This window comes from Calonectris borealis, chromosome 1, assembly GCF_964195595.1.
Source record: "Calonectris borealis chromosome 1, bCalBor7.hap1.2, whole genome shotgun sequence".
In the NCBI taxonomy this organism is placed as follows: Eukaryota; Metazoa; Chordata; class Aves; order Procellariiformes; family Procellariidae; genus Calonectris; species Calonectris borealis.
This window is the reverse complement of record NC_134312.1, coordinates 147,650,871-147,670,891: the sequence shown is the minus strand read 5'-3', so window position 1 is coordinate 147,670,891 and position 20,021 is coordinate 147,650,871. Positions and strand designations below refer to the sequence as shown.

General features: G+C 43.1%; 3 protein-coding genes across 16 annotated transcripts; 2 read left to right on the top strand and 1 right to left on the bottom strand.

The window, feature by feature from the left end:
- Window positions 1–12: 12 nt before the first annotated feature.
- Window positions 13–13,677, bottom strand: MRPL30 (mitochondrial ribosomal protein L30). Of its 8 annotated transcripts, XR_012670651.1 has the most exons (9): window positions 13,499–13,677; window positions 12,951–13,031; window positions 11,185–11,331; window positions 10,293–10,366; window positions 10,071–10,204; window positions 9,446–9,728; window positions 8,548–8,660; window positions 7,661–7,726; window positions 6,361–7,530 (listed from the first exon to the last, which is right to left on the bottom strand). XR_012670651.1 is itself a non-coding variant. In XM_075135330.1 (6 exons), exons 1-5 carry the CDS (start codon window positions 13,547–13,549, stop codon window positions 10,072–10,074), a joined length of 486 nt encoding a protein of 161 aa, XP_074991431.1. In that variant the 5' UTR covers window positions 13,550–13,677; the 3' UTR covers window positions 13–30; window position 10,071. The 8 variants fall into 8 exon arrangements, 3 of the variants coding, with proteins under 3 accessions (XP_074991431.1, XP_074991398.1, XP_074991409.1); XR_012670647.1 differs by having other exon boundaries at window positions 6,361–7,726; XR_012670653.1 differs by lacking the exon at window positions 8,548–8,660.
- LOC142074584 (lysozyme g-like) lies at window positions 2,302–6,293 on the top strand. The gene is made up of 5 exons (XM_075135284.1): window positions 2,302–2,409; window positions 3,078–3,167; window positions 3,791–3,987; window positions 5,096–5,234; window positions 6,010–6,293. The coding sequence occupies exons 1-5, from the start codon at window positions 2,403–2,405 to the stop codon at window positions 6,141–6,143; spliced, it is 567 nt and encodes a 188-aa protein (XP_074991385.1). The 5' UTR covers window positions 2,302–2,402; the 3' UTR covers window positions 6,144–6,293.
- MITD1 (microtubule interacting and trafficking domain containing 1) lies at window positions 13,536–20,012 on the top strand. Of its 7 annotated transcripts, XR_012670636.1 has the most exons (8): window positions 13,732–13,933; window positions 14,233–14,334; window positions 14,443–14,579; window positions 14,662–14,748; window positions 15,420–15,535; window positions 15,874–15,934; window positions 18,313–18,645; window positions 19,102–20,012. XR_012670636.1 is itself a non-coding variant. In XM_075135268.1 (7 exons), exons 2-7 carry the CDS (start codon window positions 14,286–14,288, stop codon window positions 16,115–16,117), a joined length of 546 nt encoding a protein of 181 aa, XP_074991369.1. In that variant the 5' UTR covers window positions 13,536–13,620; window positions 14,233–14,285; the 3' UTR covers window positions 16,118–17,767. The 7 variants fall into 7 exon arrangements, 6 of the variants coding, with proteins under 6 accessions (XP_074991369.1, XP_074991361.1, XP_074991338.1 ...); XM_075135268.1 differs by lacking the exons at window positions 13,732–13,933; window positions 18,313–18,645; window positions 19,102–20,012 and adding exons at window positions 13,536–13,620; window positions 16,022–17,767; XM_075135237.1 differs by lacking the exons at window positions 18,313–18,645; window positions 19,102–20,012 and adding an exon at window positions 16,022–17,767 and having other exon boundaries at window positions 13,727–13,933.
- The last annotated feature ends 9 nt before the right edge of the window (window positions 20,013–20,021 follow it).

Below are 20,021 nucleotides of genomic sequence, written 5' to 3'. Positions count from 1 at the left end.
AAAAATGCTGCAAAGCCGGACAGGACATACCTAAGGACAACAAAAGCAAAAGTAAATCCAGTAGAAACAAGTCAAGTCACGCTCCTACAATTAAAAAACATCTAAATACAGTTAAAAAGCAGTTAAATATAAAACAGTTAAATACTATTTAAAAATAGATGAAGTTTCGTTCATTTCTGCAGCACGATGTTAAAAAAAAGCACGCTAGTAATTGCTTTGCCTTTAATTGAAAACATTTCCAAGCCGCCCTGTCCCAGGCTGCGTGCTATCGCCTGCCCTCTCAGGAGCTTGACACGGGTGTTCTTCAGGTGAAGCTTTTGCGGACGAGCCAACACTCGCTCCCCATGCGAAATGACTCTCTGAATCCCTTTCAATTAATACATAATCTGCTTCTGAAAAATGCCAGGGCCTGCCTCCACAGCTGTTATCTCAGTTCTTACACCAAACATTTTCAGTTTGTAAGTAAGTTTCTGTCTTGATACGTCTCTCACTCATGGAAACCAGATTTAACTGACTGGCTCTCTTCCCCCTCTTCCTACGCTTTCTTTCAGCCTTTTCCCCTCCTGACAGACGATCCACAAGTCAAATTATTCCTTCAGTCATGGATGTGTACATTCCCACTACCTTCAGATTATGCCTTTGCCTTCGGTGCGGTTGCACAGACATCACAGACTGAAATGAGCAGTGGTTTCTGGGGAGGGAAGAAGCACCGGCCCCCGGCGCTGCAGCGCGGTAGGGCAACCTGCAGCCCACGGCGCTGGCTTGCGGCTCTCCGCGGTGAGATTAAGACAAGCGTCCGAGTTTCATGGCAGAACCACACTCCGACAGGCTTTTTGTGGCGTTTCTGAGCGACGAAGTAAAACTAGGATGAGCTGGATCTGAACTGGAGGTTGCCGATTGCCGCAACTAACAGCAAGCGCAAGGGGAATCCAGGAGATAAACCATGATTTGGGGCACTTTTGAGGCTGCCCAAAGCTGCCGCCCTGACATAGGAGGAGAGATTGCAATGCGGTGTGGTTTATATACTCAGTGACAAGCGAGCAATGGGACAAGCGAGAGATGCTGCAAAGAGCACTGGCAAAAGCCGTAACTAGTTCTCCATCCCTGGAGACCCGAGCCTGCAGCAGCTCCGAGCTCTCGCTGGAGCCTGCAAGCTGCAGCCTGCTCGACATCACACAGATGACAGACAGGGCTGTTGTTATGACGCACCATCATGTGGACATGCCATTCTCCCCCAGTAGTCTGAATACCGGTTTGTTGAGGAAAACACTTCCCAGGACATGTGAGACTCCATGCACACATATATGATTAAACAATAATTTCTGGATAGGGCTCCAGAAAAAACACGGGAGATCTACCTGCCTGCCTCAATGACTGTCATGTAGAAGAAGCAAACTAGTACATCCCTTATGATTCTCCCCAAGCAGTAAGGGAGCACAGGCCATTTGGAGATTACTGGTTTGTGAATCCTCTTCAGTGGTGTTTTGAATTTTCAATATCTTTTTATGTCACTCCTGTATGAGCCATATCTGTTTTGTTTTCCTTCCTGCCAGAGGTACTTCCCCGTGTTTCAACCTTCTTTAAACCCAGTCATGATCGTGAATGTGAAGAGCTCCGTGCATGGGCTGCTGTGACTTTTTGCAGCCGGTTCTCGATGTGAGGCATCAACAGTACAGGAAAAATTTACAGAATTGAATCTTTCAATGCTATGACACAAGAGAATTCCCGGCTTAAAATGTGAAAGAGCTGACAAAAGAGTGAAACAACATTTCACCCTCACAAAATTTACCGTGGGGGAGATGTATGTCAGGATGGATTAGCAGTGACAGGGAGGTCTGCCATCCAGTGGCTTTTTTCCTTACTGCTGAAGAGCTACAGTGGCTTTGACCCGCGCCACCTGCTAATTTGGGTTTGTGCCTCCACCTTTGTTGTCACTGTACAAGAGGGACCTGGCATAGTCTCTGCATATCCAAATTCTCAGTGGTTGCAGCTCTGTGTCATGTTATTGTGGCTGGGTCTTTGCCTGTAAAAACTTTATTACATCCCAAAGCACAGGTTCCTGTTTTCCCATTGTCAGCACATTATTGCTTTCAACAGCTGAAGGGGGGCAGTTGTTTTCAGACGAGGCTCCTCCTAGTTCCAAACTATTAGCAACAGGGTTTTAAATTAAATTAAAAAGTGTTTCATTTTTAAAGTTGTAATTGTATTCGTGCTGTAGAGCAGAAACCCTGTTGTGTTTGGGTGTATGCACAAGAAGTTGTTAGGCGTTCCCTTTTCCCGTAATACCAGCAGCGTGTGGGAAGAGCACTGAGTCAGCTGCTGCAAAACATCAACAGCAGATAAAAAGCCCATTTGTCCCTAGGACATGCAGCAAGAAGGTGGGGAGACATCCTCCAGCAAACATGTCAGGTCTGTGATGTTTGTCTAATATTCTTGTAAATAACTCACTGTACCAAAGTCTGTTTTCCATTAACTGCTGGGCTTGGGTTAGCATTATTCCTCTCAGTTGCTCTTTGCGTGTTTTCCCTTCTGCAACGGCGTATTTAGGCAACAGATAAATGCAGATAAATTGCAAGTCAAACTAACTGCAAGTCAGATAAATTGTAATGGATGTAATTGAAGGATGTTTCTCTTCGATTTTTCCTGTTGATTGTAGCTATGGAAAAGCAAGCTGGAGCCAGTAAGTAGTGCAGGATTTCTTTTGACTCCCATAGATTTTTTTTATTTTGGAATAGAAAAATCGCCTTTTGGAGGTGCCTTTCTCCATTGGCTATGCGGGCAGTCCAAGTCACAAGCTTAGACTGGACAGCTAAGTTTTAGGCAAGCTAAAATTTGAGGAGATGAATTGTGCACAAAGCACCAGTTCACCTCATAAGCTACACTGTGGCTTTATGCCAGCATGACCAAGAGGTAATCCTTTCCAGAGCATACGATACCGTGACCACATCTACTAGCGCAAATGCCTGCGCTAGTATCAAAATGATGGCATGCGTTTCAGTCATGGATCTAAAAACTTTTTAACGGCATGCGTCACACACTGTGCTGGCCTGATGTTTGGTTGTAAATACTGCTCTTAGGCTGTTTGGAGCGTTACGGGAATATACTGAACGTTGACACAACTGGAGCTTCGGAGGCAACCGCAAAACCAGAACGTCTGAGCTATGCAGGTAGGCACTAATTCAGTTGTTCATCTCCCCTTACATCCATGCACAAGCTCATGCCTATTACGGATCCCGGTCTTTGGCTGTCAGTCATTGCCACACGAGTAGATTTTTCCACAACCAACAAAGATCCTACGTGGGCACGTAAGTTTGTGTTGGGAATAGAGTTGCCTTTGAGATGTTCTACGGAATATTCAAGACCACCACAGAGAAAATGCAAGGTCTGCTGGATGCATCCAACCCCTGCCATCGGGCCTGCTTTTCTCTCTCCCTTAAGAGGGTTTCCCTCATGACCTAAGTTTCTGAACATTTCCCCATTATAGTCCTAAACTAAAAGGACTTAAATCTGGGACTAATTCACCCAAAGGCTTAGATTTAAAACAAGAAGATCCACCTTTTAGTCCCCACACTAGAGAACTGCCCTCTGTATTTGAAAAAATGTCTTTTATATCATCTGCGTATTGATTTCTAGGGCACTTACCCTTCAGCAAAATTGGTCAATTCTATCATTGCTTCTCTCTAAATAGATTCAGAAGGATTCAAAATGTCAGCTCAGTCATAATGACTGTTAGAACAACTTGTTTCTGATTTTAAAAACGAAAGGAAAAGTCATGCACATTGTGTTGTAGGAGTTCCTGCCTCAGAGAAGATTGCAGAAAGAGATTTGAAGAACATGGAGAAATACCAAGCCAAGATTACAAAAGTTGGCAACAGCAAGTGTGTTGATCCAGCTGTGATTGCTGGTATTATCTCTCGAGAGTCACACGCTGGGACAGTGCTGAAGGACGGCTGGGGTGACCACGGAAATGCATTTGGTTTAATGCAGGTAAGCTCAACCTTTTTAAAAACACAAACCTCATCCTTCTTTGGAAGCAGAAAGTCAGAAAAGCAGCAGGGCCCCTGTTGAAACGCAACCCCCTAGGCCCTTTCAGACAACTCTTTGGCCAGAATAAAGCCACCACTGACCTGGCTGTCAGCTCCCGGCACCGGGGAAGGACCCTGGTGGGTGTCAGGGCATGAGCAGACTGCGTTTGCACCATGAAACCGCTGCTTGCTTCCCAGCACTCTCTTGGGAATGAAGAGATTAATTGTTCCTATTTCATACTTTAGATAATAAATCTTGTTTCAAAAAGCTTTTTTTTTTTAACTAAGCATGGAGGCCTGTAGGCTGCAGCTACATATAGTCAGGTTAATTACCCTTTATGCACCACAGGGGCTTGGCTAGTGGGGGATCTTGCTTCATTATTCATGCCTACATTCACCCCTCACTTGTTTGCCAAGTTGTACATTTATCCACACAATCCCTAAACATTTGCTGCATGCATTGGGATCCGCTTTTGTAACAGCTCCAGCCCCCTCAGACCTGTGCTTTACTATCCCATGGATAAGAGGTGGAGAAGAAGAGGAGAAGGAGAAGGAGAAGGAGAAGGAGAAGGAGAAGGAGAAGGAGAAGGAGAAGGAGAAGGAGAAGAGCAGAACTGGGGCAGAGATCGAGGGGAGAGCCCTAGAGGAAACGGGAGGAGAGGAGCAGTCACCTTGCAGCTGGAAAAGCTTAAGCAGCAGTAAGCCCGCTTTCTGCACCCTGTCACCTTTACAGCAGCAGCTGCGTTGGTTTTTTAAGGCTCTGACAGAGAAGGAGGTGGGGCAGGCATTCCTCTTCAGTGCCCCGATAGCCTGCTATTCACGCATTTGCTGGCTTCGCCTGCGCCTTGAGCTAAGTTTGCTGACTATACAATTACAAATTGAAGGATGTTTCTCTTCGATTTTTCCTGTTGATGGTAGCCATGGAAAAGCAAGCTGGAGCAGTAAGTAGTGTAGCTAAGGTAAACCATGAGATTAAAGATCAAAATGAATACAAGCAGCCTGTAAGCAATGAAGAGCTCTGGATAAATAGTGGCGTTTCTGGTGTGCCAATATTGCTGCCTCACTTTCAGGTTGACAAACGGTACCATAAGATTGTCGGGTCATGGGACAGTGAAGAGCACTTAGCACAAGGCACAGAGATTTTATGCGGGATGATAACGGAAATCCAGAAGAAGTTCCCAACATGGACAAAGGAACAGCAGCTCAAAGGTAGAGTTTTGTCAGCTTTAAAATGTCAGCTTTCAAACACTTCACATACATAAAAGTCAAGCACGATAACGCTGTAAAACCGAGCACTTCAGAAAACTAAACACACTCCAGTCCCCCTGGTCATTTTATTGAGGTGTGAAACAATATTCCACGACACTCATTAAAAGGAATAGAAGAATAAGATGGCTTTTGGAAAACTTGGCAAATGTCATGACATTTTTCAGTTGCAAGGAGTAAGCGTGGGTTTTTCCCCACCTCTCTCCATTTCATTTGTTTTGTGTTCCTACACCTACCTACAAAAAGCAACTATCCTGGCAACTCCAAAGAAGGAACACATTAATTTTGAAAACGTATGGTCCTCTCTGAAGGAAACCTGGTTATATTCTTGAGCACTGATTACAGTTGAAGCCGTCATGGTTGGATCCCTTTATTCCAACTACAATACAAATATGTCTGAGGTAATTAACGCGGGTAGACATGAAGGAATATGCACAAAAGGAAGCAGCCATACAACTGAAGATGTTACATTAGCAAAATACAGCAAGGGGACAATGATCACCAAGTCTGGATGTAAAGGGAGAAATTAAGATTTCTTCACAAAGTTAAGACACAAAAGGAACACCTCAGTGGCAAAATAGGTGGAAATGGTAATACAACACTGGTGAAAAGAGAGCTGCAAACTAAAGCAACACATTTAAGTTGTGATTTTTGTTTGTTTGCTTATTTACTGACAAAGCATCACCTCTTTTATGCGTTTCTTTTACTCTCATTTCAGGTGGGATTTCAGCCTATAACGCGGGAGCTAAAAACGTCCAGACCTATGACAGAATGGATATTGGCACAACACACAATGACTATGCCAATGATGTGGTTGCAAGAGCCAAGTTTTATAAAAGAAATGGATACTGAGATATCTGGGTGATGATTAGATTTGAGTCACTGATTGCACGTTTTGCTTCCAATTAAAAAAATCCTAGATTTCTGCCCCACAAACAGTAAGAATGGAGGAGAGCAATGAAGCCAGAAACAAGTGCAAGCTTTCAATGTTTTCTTTCAGCTGAGGCTACAAAAATCATTTTAGAAGATAACACTGCTAATAATCCCAACTGTAACCTATCTTTTGCCATTTATTTTTAATCTCACTTCACGAGAATATTCAAGCAGAGTTTTCACCTGTGCTTGCAGACTCAAGCAGCAGATTAATGCTGCAAAAACGTCGTAACAGTGCTTAACAGGATTTTATCTGCCTTAGATTTTATCTATCAATACATGTGTTTAGCAGCAGTACAAAATTGGTTGTTAACAATTTGCAATTTTGGAATTGAATATTTGCAATAAATATTGTGTATGTTTAATGTACCAGAAGAGTATATCACAGTGTATCATATCCTTTCAGAATAATTGTGACCTCAAAGTGGCTGTTTCTTGTGACAGGAGGGAAAATACTAAGCTATCCTTAACTTTTTTTTGCCCTTGATACTACTTCATTTTAGCCTTTACAGTTGCAAAAAATCTGTAAAACTCAGGCTGCTGTAATGAATACTTCTACTGAAGCTATATATTAGCTTCAATGCAGGGTCTGGAGTAAGAATATGCACATTCCATCATGTTTTTAAAATGGCATGTAGTTTATAAAATCTGATGCAAGTTCATGCACAATAAACAGATCCTTTTAATCAATCACATAGTAAAGCTTTTGGGGGGCCTTAGCTTCAGAGTTGTTGGATTCATTCAGCCATTTCAAGACACGGGAGAAAAGTAGGTGGTTTAGAGTGGTTAAAAAGAACCCTCAAGCATATCACTGGGGGCTAAAGGGGAAATAACAAAGAGCACGGCGGGGTCGGTTGTTTGTTTCTTTTAAATATGGTGCATTTTTTATAGCTAGTATTCTGTACTTGTGATTAAAAATATCCTGATGCTATTATTAGAATTGTATTGATCTACTCACACAACAGTATTAATTACCAAATCTGAAACAGTAAGTGAACCTGCAACAGAGCAATAGCACAGAAATACAAATTTATTCTTAAAACAGTACATTTTTACATTGCTACCACATATTGCACCAAAGATTTGTTTGAATATACTTTAAATGCTACAGCAAGTAGACATGGCAAACAGTTCCTACCCAAGAAGCAAGCTCAATGTGAGGCAGCTTTGTGCCCAAGCAGCAAAGGCAGCTAAGGGTACCCTGGGCTGTACGAACAGAAGCACAGCTTGACCGAGGGAAGGGATTACATGCCTCTGCTAAGCACTCGTTAGACCACATCTAGAGTAGTGTCCAGTTTGGAGCCCCCTGACACAAGAAAGAACAATTAAGTAGAGCGAGGTCAGCAGAGAGCCACCAAGGTGGTTGGGGCTGGAGCACTTGCCCCATGAGAAGGGACAGATTCAGGTGGACCTAACAGCAGCCCCACAGAACCTACCTGTGAGGGATAATTGGCTGGCTCCTCACAGCAGTGCAAGGGAAGAGAAGCGACAACAGGCATAAGCTGAAAGAACAGAGATTCGGACTGAATACAAAACTGTATTCTGCATATAACCTTTTCCCCATGAGGACAGCCAGGCAGCAGAGCAGGCTGCCCAGAAAGGCTGAGCTGTCCCTGTCCTCAGAGGTTTTCAAGACCCGACTGGACCAAGTCCTGAGCAACCTGGTCTGACCTCAGCGCTGGCCCTGCGTTGAGCAGGAGGTTGGACTAGAGACCTGCGAGGTACTTCCCAACCAGAATTTTGCCATCATCTTAAGTCAGCCTGTTTGTTCCCTGCACAAAAAGGCAGTATCTCCTACCTGTGCTTCATTAAGATTTACACGAAGCATTTACAATGCTCCATTAATGAAAGGATGTGGGGACACACTGTGTTTGTGCATCCTGTTGGTTCAGGTTTTAGACCCGAGAGTAAATTTTTAGAGAACGTATGCTTATCCAGAGAAGGCTTGGGATAACAGATTGATTAGGAGGAAATACCATTTTAGAAACACCCAAACCTACACGTATATTAAAAATTTTAAGAAAATACAACTTCCTTTTTCATGAAAACTTCCAGCTTGTCAATTAAAGACAGCTGTAAACATCTCTTGTAGCTAAATCTTATCCAGAAATAATAGGTACTACCTAAAAGATTTTCCCTTTTCTGTACTTGGGAAGCAGTTATTAGCTCTGCTCTAACTTAAGTGCTTTATCACACACTTTTTAAGTTGTGCACAGTACCAAGCAAGCTTGTTCATTAACACATTCTTTCCGGTTTACATTGCAGTACTTTTGAAGATTTTAGCATCTGTATAGTGTAATGAATAGAAGATCCATATTCAAACACATATGACAGAACTGGCAGTGCTCCCTCTGTTGGAGATTCACCAGGCTGCAGTGCCATGGACACAAATCCTGAACATGCTTGGTAAGACTGAGCAATCCTGGCTTTGGTGCTCTGGGAGGGAAGAAAAGCAAAATTCATTTAGCTGCTTCACTTTTTCCTTGCTATCCTATATACCTTAAACTGACACCAGTATTTTCTCTGTCCAACTACAGCCTGTATCTTGTTGAGAAATTGAGGTTTTTCAGCTCAATTTTGCATTTCTGCCTTCGGCCTGTTCGTAGGAGCCATTACAGTCAATGCCACTACGATAGCCTATCCTTCTTTTTCTTTCTCCTGCACACAGTGTCTCCAGCTTTTATGTCCCTCTACTGATACGTCTATTCCTTCGAACTCCTACTGGTGTTTACTCTTCTCTGCAAACGTGCAGAAAGGATAAACATTCATTTTCAGCGACTGTATCCCTGTGATCTTCTCACAACACACAGTCATTAAGATTAACTCCTCCACAGCCTATCTAGTGTGGGAGAGGCTCACAGTGTGTTAAACTATGGAATTTATGCTCCCTGGAATGAAAACTACTTTATCATTTGATACAGCAGCGGCTTCCTAACTTTGGCCACAATTCTTAAAACTGTAAATAAAAATATGCACACAGTACTATTCAAGATCCTTCAGTAAAAGGTGTTATTTTAATAAGCTTGCAGCCCATAATTACTAACTTGCATCAAAGAGGTATGCTTCAGGGTCTCCAGATTTCTGAAGTTTGCAATTTTAGAACAGGAAAAGCACCAACTTTCACATAGACTGCAGCTCTTAGGCTATTATTATTATTAGGATCAAGAAATATGTATGAAGTGAGATAGCATGTTTCCTGAAAGACAAATTATACAACCTACCAAGATGTGAATCACTCCTTCTGTTACTCCCAAATGGGAAGTTCAGGTACTTTTTAAGCCACAGAGGAGGCCAGATGACAGACTGTTGGTTAAGGAACAAGCACGAGATCTGTATGACCAAGGTAAGTCACCCAATCAAATGACGTGCTCGGTGGATAGCCAGTCAATTCTCAAGTAACTGGTAAACAGAGGGCTTTTCAATTCCAGTTCCTTCCTTGGCGCAGTAAAGGTGAAGTCATGCACCATCATTGTAGTCATTGAAGTCATGCACCTTTACTGTTAGCTGGGAAGTGTCCTCACCGTCATTAGTTAGATCTATTCTACTTACTTCTCTGCTTATCTGACTTTATAAATAAAGTTCTCTAATAGCTAGCCATAAACCGCAGTAATCTAGCCACAAAGTTAAAACACGAGGAAAGAAAGCCTATCATTCATTTAATATTTCAGGCAAACATTACCAACATTGCATTTTATATTTGTACACACGTAATCCTTCTTTAAGCATCAGTGTCATCCCTGTCGCTCATACCAGACAGGGTAAGAATTAAGCTTACATTTCATAAACAAACTCTTAACTCAGGAGTAAAATTATTTATTTTATAAAATATAAATCCAACCAGCACACCTTATGACTTAATTTCTTTCTGCTCCACAGGTTTCAGATGCCGTTTAATGACAAGCTCTCCCTTGCTCGTAAGAAAGGTGTCTGACATTTCCTCTTCTGTTGGTAATCCGTGAGGTAGTTTCAGTGGCTGTATTCTACAGGCAAAAGAGTTTGCTTAGTAAAGTCCTATGTCTAGAAGAGAGTTACACTAAGTGTTCCAAATTAAACAAATAGTTAACAAACCTTATCAGATGCTTAATAACTTTCAGTCTGGAATTCACAGAAGGGATATTTTTGTGCAGTCTTGGCTGATGCGCCTATATAAAGGATAGAACAGGTTTTACAAACGCATTGCCAAAACCCAAATCTCCGTTCACTGAACTTTTCACACTATCAGTAAAAATATAAACCACATTTGCAAATACAAGGTTTAGAGAAACGTCATGCATCAAGAACATACATAAAAATATGAAATCAAAACTTGATCAAATTCAATTCCAGTAAGATGACAAATTCAGCTTTATTTCCACTACATTATCAATATATTCAAATTTCTTCCAACTGTTAAAAATACTATATATGTAAATACAGGAGTTTAGGGGTAAGACTGCTTGCTTCAGTTAGATCTTAAATTGATCAAGCACCCATTTTTTTTTCTCTGTAATATAACACTGCCTAGATGAATCTTTGCACAATGTGCAGCTGGCCTAAAAAATTTGGATAAACACATCTTTGACATAAACTCTTAGAGTCTTGGATTTGGTAGCCTTTTCATTAATAAACGAGTCTTATTTGCCTACCTGCAATATCTGAATAATATGACCCCCAGAGAAAACTGAATTCAAAGTATTTACAAATCTGGTTTTATTATTTTAGCAGAATTCTCAAGGTAAAGTTCGCCTCAGGCACGCAGAGCCCATACAGTGATATTCTGAATTCCCACTAAAAGGGCATTTGCCATTAATGTTCCTCTCAGCTCTTAAACAGCTCTCGGTTTCTCAATTACATTTATAGCAGCTGTAAAGCAATCCAAGTTTTGTGACTGCAAAACTTAAAAAAAACCCACCACCTTAATTCTACCCTATGTTTCTACATTTCTGATGTACACAGTAAGTATAAAGAACAACAATCATACTTTATCCAGTCCAAGATCACGTATTATCTTCTTTTCCCAATATGGGCGACCAATTACACTTTTTATTCTAGTAACAACATGGATTTTGTGGGGCTGCTCAGGGTCACCTCCATACTTTTCATGATCTCCAGGCCGTGGCTGAAATACCTAGAATAAGAAGGTCACAAAAAACAGAGGGTTTTTTCCTAAATATCTGAATTATTATTGTTATAGTTAACAAAACAACTCTCTAAAACATACTTCAACCTTGGTAAAAATTCTTGCATTTTTAACTACCTTTCTTTTCAGAATATCAAAGCACCAACACGTGACCTCAAATTTAGCTTTTATAACATTAAGTCAAACACATTTTTACAACGCTTTACTGATGAATACATTAACTCTTGAGTTTGGCCATACAACTGCATAGAAATACCTGGACAACACTCTATACCAGCACAGCACTTAATTCACATGCATCTTGTTGAAGAAACTCTGCTTAGCCTCTCAATGGATTAAGGCTTTAAGAATGATTTTAAGGAAGAGTCAACTGACACTAGTAGGTATCTTGCAAGAAAGATAAGCTAAAAATGTAAATGTAAAAATGTACAATGTAAGTCAAACTCCTCATCCTTTGGTTTTAGTTGTTTATTGAATAGACTACACTATTCCAGTTGGAAGGGACCTACAATGATCATCTAGTCCAACTGCCTGACCACTTCAGGGCTGACCAAGCTAAAGCATGTTGTTAAGGGCATTGTCCAAATGCCTCTTCAACACTGACAAGTGTGGGGCATTGACCACCTCTCTAGGAAGCACATTCCAGTGTTTGACCACCCTCGCTGCAAAGAAATGCTTCCTAATGTCCAGTCTGAACCTCCCTTGGCGCAGCTTAGAGCCATTCCCATGTGTCCTGTCACTGGATCCCAGGCAGAAGAGATCAGCACCTCCCTCTCCATGTTCCCTCCTCAGGAAGCTGTAGAGAGCAATGAGGTTGCCCCTCAGCCTCCTTCACTCCAAACTAGACAAGCCCAGAGTCCTCAGTCGCTCTTCATACAGCATGCCTTCCAGCCTTTCACCATCTGGAAGCATTCAAGGACCTTCCCATCCTTCTTAAATTGTGGGGCCCAGAACTGCACACAGTGCTCAAGGTGAGGTCACATGAGTGCTGAATACAGCGGGATGATCATTGCTTCTAACTGGCTGGTTATGGTGTGTTTGGTGCACTCCAGGATGCGGTTTGCCCTCTGGGCTGCCAGGGCACACTGCTGACGCCTATTGAGCCTGCTGTCGACCAGCACCCCCAGATCCCTTTCTGCAGGGCTGCTCTCCAGCCACTCCTCTCCCAATTTATACTTGGTCCCAGCATTACTCTGTCCAGGTGCAAAATCCAGCATTTCGACTTGTTAAATTTCATCCCATTAATCATAGCCCAATGCTCCAATCTATCCAGATCCCTCTGCAAAGCCTCCTGTCCCCTGAAAGAGCCCACAGCACCTGCCAGTTTGGTATCATCAGCAAACTTCCTAACGGTGCGTTTAAATCCTGCACCAAGACCACTGATAAAGATATTGAACAGAACTGGCCCTGGGATGGTCACCGGTCGACAGCCAGATGTAGCCCCATTCACTACAACCCTTTGAGCCTTGCTGTTTAGCCAATTCCTCACTCAGCACACCGTGAACCTGCTCTTCTCACAGTCTCTAGAAGTCTGCCATACCACAGAAAGCACAGAATTAAGAAGGCTAATATCTATTTTTCAGTTTCTCATCTACTGAAGCACATACCGAGTCTGGAATTCTCGACCTGGTAAAGAGACAACGAACCCACGCTGCAGACGCCATCCCCTCCATCCTCTTCCCCAGCATCTGCAAAGAGAGCAGGAGGTAACTTTCTTTATAGCTCTTCATACTCACAAACAGATTACACAGCCACTCAAACTCAGACCGGGTGAACACATATCCTGTGCTCAGTACATCTCTCGCTGGGTGAAGAACGGACCGTGCTGACACCGGGTGCCCGCAGGCTCCTCGGCCTTGCCAACGGCCGCGCTCTCCTCTCAGGGGAGGCACCGGCCGGGCCCCGCGGTGGTGGCGCCCCGAGGGAGCAAAGCCCGCAGCAGCGTGAAGCTTGGCCCCTCACGCTACCCGTAACCGCCGCCCTCTCTCTTTCCCCCTCAGCGGCGGCTGCGGGGCGCCGACAGGGCCGTTCCCCGCCGCCCCTCGTCGCTTCACGAGGGAGGCGCCCGCCGCTGCCGCAGGCGGAGCGCGTACAGCCAGAGGCGTGGCACCAGTGCTGCGTCGCGCCCGAACCAAACCCCAGCCCGGGCCACCACCTTCCAAGCGGCTACGTGCCCCAGGCCGCCTCGGCCCGCCGCGGCCGCCATCTCCGTGCGCAGTCTTCCGGACAGGCACCAGGGCCACGGCACTTCAGTTCCGCGCTGGCGGAAGGACAGCGGTGAGGCACAGCCCCCTTTCCCTCCTCCTCTTCGGTTTCTATTCCCCGCGCTGGCGGGTGAAGCGGCGCGCATGCGCAGCGGGTCCCCCCCGCCCGCGGCGCTGGCGGGGGCGTGGCCGCCCCGTGCCGGTCGCGGTCGCAGTCCCCGCCGCGGCGCCCATGTCGCGGGCGGGGGGCGATGGCACCGCCCCGCTGGAGCGGGCCGGGGCGGAGACGGTGAAGCGGGCGGTGGAGCTGGACCTGGCGTCTCGGTTCCAGGAGTCGCTGGTGTGCTACCAGGAGGGCATCGACCTCCTGCTGCAGGTGGTGAAAGGTACCAGGCGGGGGGGCGGCGGCCGGGCGAGGGGCGGTTTGGCAGCCGTTTACTACAACCGTTGGGGCGGTTGGTCGTTAAATACACCCCGGCTCTGTGGGAGGCCGCCAGCCGGGGGTGGTGGTGAGGAGACGCGAACCGTGCTTGCCGCCGAGGGCCGGCCCCGGCCCCCCGTCGCCTCACAGGGAGGGAGGGGGAAGCTGGTGGCCTCTCCCCGGGAGACCCGGGCCAAGCAGGGCGCAGCTTCCCGCGCCTCCCCCGCCTCGAGGAGAACCGGCCTGTGTGGTTTTGATTCACAGCCACGAAAGATGAGGCAAAAAAGCATCGTTACCGGCAGAAAATATCCGAGTACATGACCAGAGCTGAAGACATTAAAAAACACATTGAAAAAGAGAAACAAGGTATGGAGCCGAGACGTACCTGTTAGCATTCAAATACCTGTTGCTATGTGAACATTTTATGGGCGAGGTTGTTAACACAGAAAGTATGTCATGATCTTTTCTTTTCAGACGGCAAATACCATAAGCAAATCAGGATAGAGGAAAATGCAACAGGTTTCGGCTACGAAAAGCTTTTCCAAGAGTACCTTACTGAGATTGTTTCTGAAGTTTGGGTGGAGGACCCATACATAAGGCATGTTCATCAGGCAAGTAGATACTCAGTGTAACTGATACAGATGTAACTACTAAAAAAATTCCAAGTTACTAAATTAAATAACACTTTTACAGTTGTATAACTTCCTACGATTCTGCGAGATGCTAGTTAAGGGGCCGTGCAAAGTGAAAACAATCCACCTCCTCACTTCCTATGATGAAGTAAGTGTCTAGGTTTTGGTTTCTGTTTCTTCGTACTCAGGTGATACCATATGCAAGTATATATACATATAAAGAATACTTATTTTAAAATATAGATTTGTTCTTACTTACCAGTACTTGTTAGACTGAGGCTCTGATGCCTGCAGCAGAAAACACATTAAGAGAAAAATAAAAATGTGATAGTTGAACGTAAGTGATTTTATAAGTTCAGAGTTTTCTGATAACTAACAAATTCTTGGTAAGCAGGCTCTTAAATGGAAAAGATATTTTTGTGACACTTTTGTTGTGGAAAATGTCATCAAAACCAAAGCGTCTACTGAGATGTGTTTTTTTTTCTCTTCCAACAGCTGTATATAGTTGTCATTTTAGAGGCTTTGATGAGCTAAAACCTCTCAAACTATCACTGCATTTATTTTGGCTTAAATAGTAATTCATATCTAGTTTCAAAGGGCTGAAAGTGAGCTCCTCCTCCACATCCCTTAGCAAGTGTACCTGTAATCTGTCTGGTTTTTATCCTGTCTTTGAAACTGCGAATCTACCTTCATCCAAGTTACTTTCTTTTGGTTTAAGTTATTACTAAAAAGGTTTTGTTGGTGAGTTTAGGAAGAGGTGACCAGAAGTAGAATATGTGGTTAAAAAAAACCCCACCACATTATTTTTACTTTTAACAGGGTAGTGGGAGGAGTCAGCAGATAAGTGGCTTGGAAGAAATACAGCAATCATTGAGGAACTATGGAGTAACGCTGAATATTGCATTTTCATCTTCAATACATGATCGAGAAATTAGGTGGGTGATAACGAAAAATCAGCGAATGCTAGTTATTTGAAGTCAAACTACTTAACCCTAACTTTTGAGACAATTTCTAATTACAGCTGTGGTTAACGCAGTGGCACGCAGTGGCCCTAACTGGTTAAAATCAGCCCTCCATAGTTTCATGTGTTCTAACTGCAAACATAATGGTAGATGTCTCTTTATACAGAACAGTGTCTTCCATGGTTCATACAGGTATCGGCGATGCTAGGAAATAACTGTAATTGAAACAAGGCGCTTGTGCGTCATGTGGATATAACTATTTTTTTATTCAACATACTCATAGTATTCAAATCTGTGAATTTTTAAAACAGATTCAACAATGGATGGATGATTAAGATTGGAAGGGGTCTTGATTATTTTAAGAAACCACAGGTAAGAATGCTTTGACCTCTTTAATTAACTTATACTGTAAAAGAGCTCATTCTATGTTCACCGTGTTAATTCTGTTAATTTCTGCAGAGTCGTTTCAGCATTGGATACTGTGACTTTGACTTGCGACCTTGTCATGAAACAACAGTGGATGTCTTTCATACTAAACATACAAAGAAAATGTGATCAGATACGACTGTTTTTAATGAGTGTTTTTATAGGCATAAAAATGTGAGACTGGAAGATGCCATCTGAGTCCAGCTGTCCACTCTCAGAGCAACTCTTGTAACTACTTAGTCCAGCACAGCTTTTATAATCTATAGGTTTAAGAACATTTGAGACTTTTCAGTCTCAGAAAACACAACTGTACAATTCCTCTACTGTACCTTCTTCTATAATCTTAATTAATACAATCCATGTCTAAACTTGATCTTGATTTCGTAACAGACCCTCAATACTGTCTCTCAAAGGCAGTCATTTCTATTTTTACTCTTAATATTGTCTTGAGCAAATTTTGGGTTTTATATCTTTAATTGACCACCACACAAACATTTGAAGCTGGGCTGCCACATGTCCTTTTTTATAAGCAGCCGTATTTATTTCCTTTAATTTCCGTATTCTAGTCATGACTGCTGTTCTGCTGTGTTTTGGTCAATCCCTTAATACCTGATTTCACAGACTTTACTAGTAAACCCAAATCCAACATTCCATTTTCCAAGCTCCTTGCATACAAACATTGTGTGTTCAATATACAGACATTTCAGGGTTGTTTTATGTGTCTCTGCATAATGGATTTTGGCTGGATGGAAAGGATGCAAACAGCTGTATTCTTTAACCTGTCACTCCTATATGTTTTTTTATTCCATGATGTATGGTCATATACCCGATTTCCATCCTTTGCATTAGGTGTGAAAAGGTTGTATGATCCTCTCCCAATCTTTTTCCCTGACTTCCAAGCTTAATGTCCTTCCAGCTAGTTGTGCCAGTCCGTGCAGTTCTGTGCTACTAAGACAGTCCCCTAAAAAATAATAATTGATTTTTAAATTCTTCCAGAAGTTGGATACCCTGAAACTTTCTTGTTAATAATGATTCTAAGGAATATGCTAATTGGAAAAAAGAAAAATGTCTTTTCTTGTCTTCCCTTCATCCTCTGGAAAGCAGACAATATCACCTGAGCTGCTGCTTCTTTTTCTCCTAATACAAGAGTTCTTGATCATTGTCAGCAAGAATCTGGCAAATTTGTACATTCTGACATGAAGAACAGGCAGTAGCCTCTTTTGCAGGTCCCATCAAAATCTTTTCAGCCTCAGGACTGATAGGTGCCTTACGTTTTCTGCACCTTGTAATGCAATATGCCTCCATATTCTAGTAGCATGGTCATTGCTAGAACTTCTTCTCTCTTCTATGTTTCTTTTTCCTGATGGCTGGTGTATTGCATTATCCTTTTTTTATTACTTGCTTTATTCTTTCACCTTTTGTCATCTAATGCTGCTATTCTTTTAGTCTTGCCTGTAACACAAGAAATCTATTCCACAGCTGTCAGGAAGAAACAGAGCCAGTCTTTGCCTTGTTCTCTGGCTCCCGGTTTGCCAGTGATCTGCCGCCTTTATCCTTTTGCATAATAATGTCTCAGCTTTTCAGTGTTACATCAGCAAAAATAATAACATACATGCCACAGAAGCTGTATGCTACCGGTCGGTCCCCCCAAACATTCCATAGAAGCTCCCTGGCTTGCTGCTCTGATACTAGGTTTCTGGTCATTGTCATCAGTTTTATTCATTTGTGTCTCATATGCCTATTTTCAATGGGAATAAAGGTTATTTTTTATTATTTGTAGTTTTAGTCATCTGTTTGAATTCTTCTCTGCACTACATGGGGTAATTCAAGGAAGCTGGGTAATGCCTTATAGATCAGCCATGTTTGGGAGAAGGCTCACTGTAAATACAGTAAGCTTCCCAAATGTGAAGCTTTGTATCTTTTAACCTAGTCCAGCAATTTCAAACATACAGGGGCAAAATAAAAAGCCACCTTAAATATTTTAGATCAACTTTAAATCTTAATTGGAAATCAAAATAAAAATCTTTCTGCTTTCTGCATCTTGTAATACAATATGCCTCTCTGTTCTATTAGTAAGCCCCTATACTCTGGTCCTCTACAACTATTACAAGAGGCAAGCATGGTCTTCCCTGTCTTGCCTGTTCATTGCTAGAACTTTTTCTCTGTTTTCTAATTAGACTATAATTCACTAGCTAAGACTGCAGATTTCCTTGCAGATTTCGTGGATATGCAATATCTGTACACATGCACAACTAAGGCTTTAGCGACGTACCAGTTGGCGCTGTGCTGCAATTTTTACCTATAAACCCTTTATCTCTGAATAGTTCCTTTCACTGTCAGTAGGAACACCATGTATGAAGAGGAATGGGCATCAATGAATGGGAAAAAAATTATCAGAGTCATCTAAGAGTACAGTTCTGCGATCATTTTACTGACTCCAGGCCGTGTTCTTCTGTGCTGCCACTTGCACTTACGTAGTCAGGTCTTCACCTGGATTGTGCAGCCAGGGCTGTCCCTCCTGTCATCTGATCTGTGGAGATGAGCTTAAGCCGCCTTCCCTGCTGGAGTCAGCGTTCAGTCCTACAGCATGACAGTCCTACAGCCAGTCCTAGCTGAGGGCTGGATTCACCCGCACTGACTGCTCTCCTCAGCTAAAGGTAGGTCGCTTCTGCCATGTAATTTCCTCCTACTGAGCGCTGGTCAACCAGCCATCTTTTAAAGAGGACAGTGTGCAAGTAACATAGCAACACCTCGTATGCCTTTGCAGGCCTCACTTGCTAGGAAATATTTGCAGCTAATGGTCTCGTCTGCACGATTTAATTAGCAAAGGAGCGAAGTATTCATAAAAGGATATACTGCTTATAGATTAGGGCTTCCTAATCTGACTGTCTAGATCTTCCTTATCTGAACAATTTCAATCGCTGCTGTTACTTACCACATTCTGCTTATTTAAGTTTGTTGAAGAACAAATTGTGCAACGTAGAAGTATATAAGCCTTGTAACTGCCTCATTTCAGCAGAGATCCTATCAGTAGATGCTGTCTCTGCTGCTCTGTGTTCACTCCTATAGCAATAAACTGCCGCTGTTCTGACCTGATCAAAATTGCATTCCAGTTATTCCAAGACAGAATTTGGTGCTGTGACTTGGATTCACGTGTCCTGCTTCGCCTGGGAGGACCACAGACTGATCCCTGCCGAAACCTCCTTGGTGCCGCTCAGAAAGGTAAGGGACCTTGTGAAATCCCTACTGGAGCTTCAGCCGAGGGTTGTCTGTATGGACAACAAGGACACTGGAAGTCAGAATGTCCTTACAGACCTAATCGTAAGTCCATTAAGTCCAGCAGGATTCAGTCACCCTAACTTTCCACGCAACTCTTCCTTTATGCCACAGCCTCAGAAATGTGATTGGGACAGCCCTGAGGACACAAACATCATTGCTCCTTTACTTTCTTTAGGCCAGACTGGTCCTTACTTATCTTGCCCTATTAACAGCAGTATTGCTTCTTGCCTAATTGATACTCGATTAATTTCTCGATCCACTTTATATGCCTCTGATTTTCCTGCAGTTCCCTTATCTCCAGAAGTAGTAAACCCTGTTGGTATTTCAGGACAACCCATACGTCATCCAGTAACGAGCCCTTTGTGACTATCCGCCTAATTTCTGGATACCATGCTTGCCTTTTAAGTCCTACCACCCCAGTTAACCTTCTAGGAAAAGACTGTTGTGTAAATTGGGTTGTGCCATATATTGTGCCCTGAATAGAATTTACCTTAATGTGCTTACACCTCAACAGCGTGAATTTATGGCTTTTTTGCTTGATGAACCTCCCACTTCAAATTTAACTAACTCTACTATTCAAAGGCAGTTTGGTGAAGAAAGAGTTGTATAACATAAAGGTATATAAACTCTGTAACTGCCTCATTTGGGCAGAGTTCACAACAGCGAGTCTGTCACGGCTGCGCTGGCTTCTCTCCTATAGCTACAGCTATAGCAATAAACTGCTTCTGTTCTGACCTGATCAAAACTGCATTCT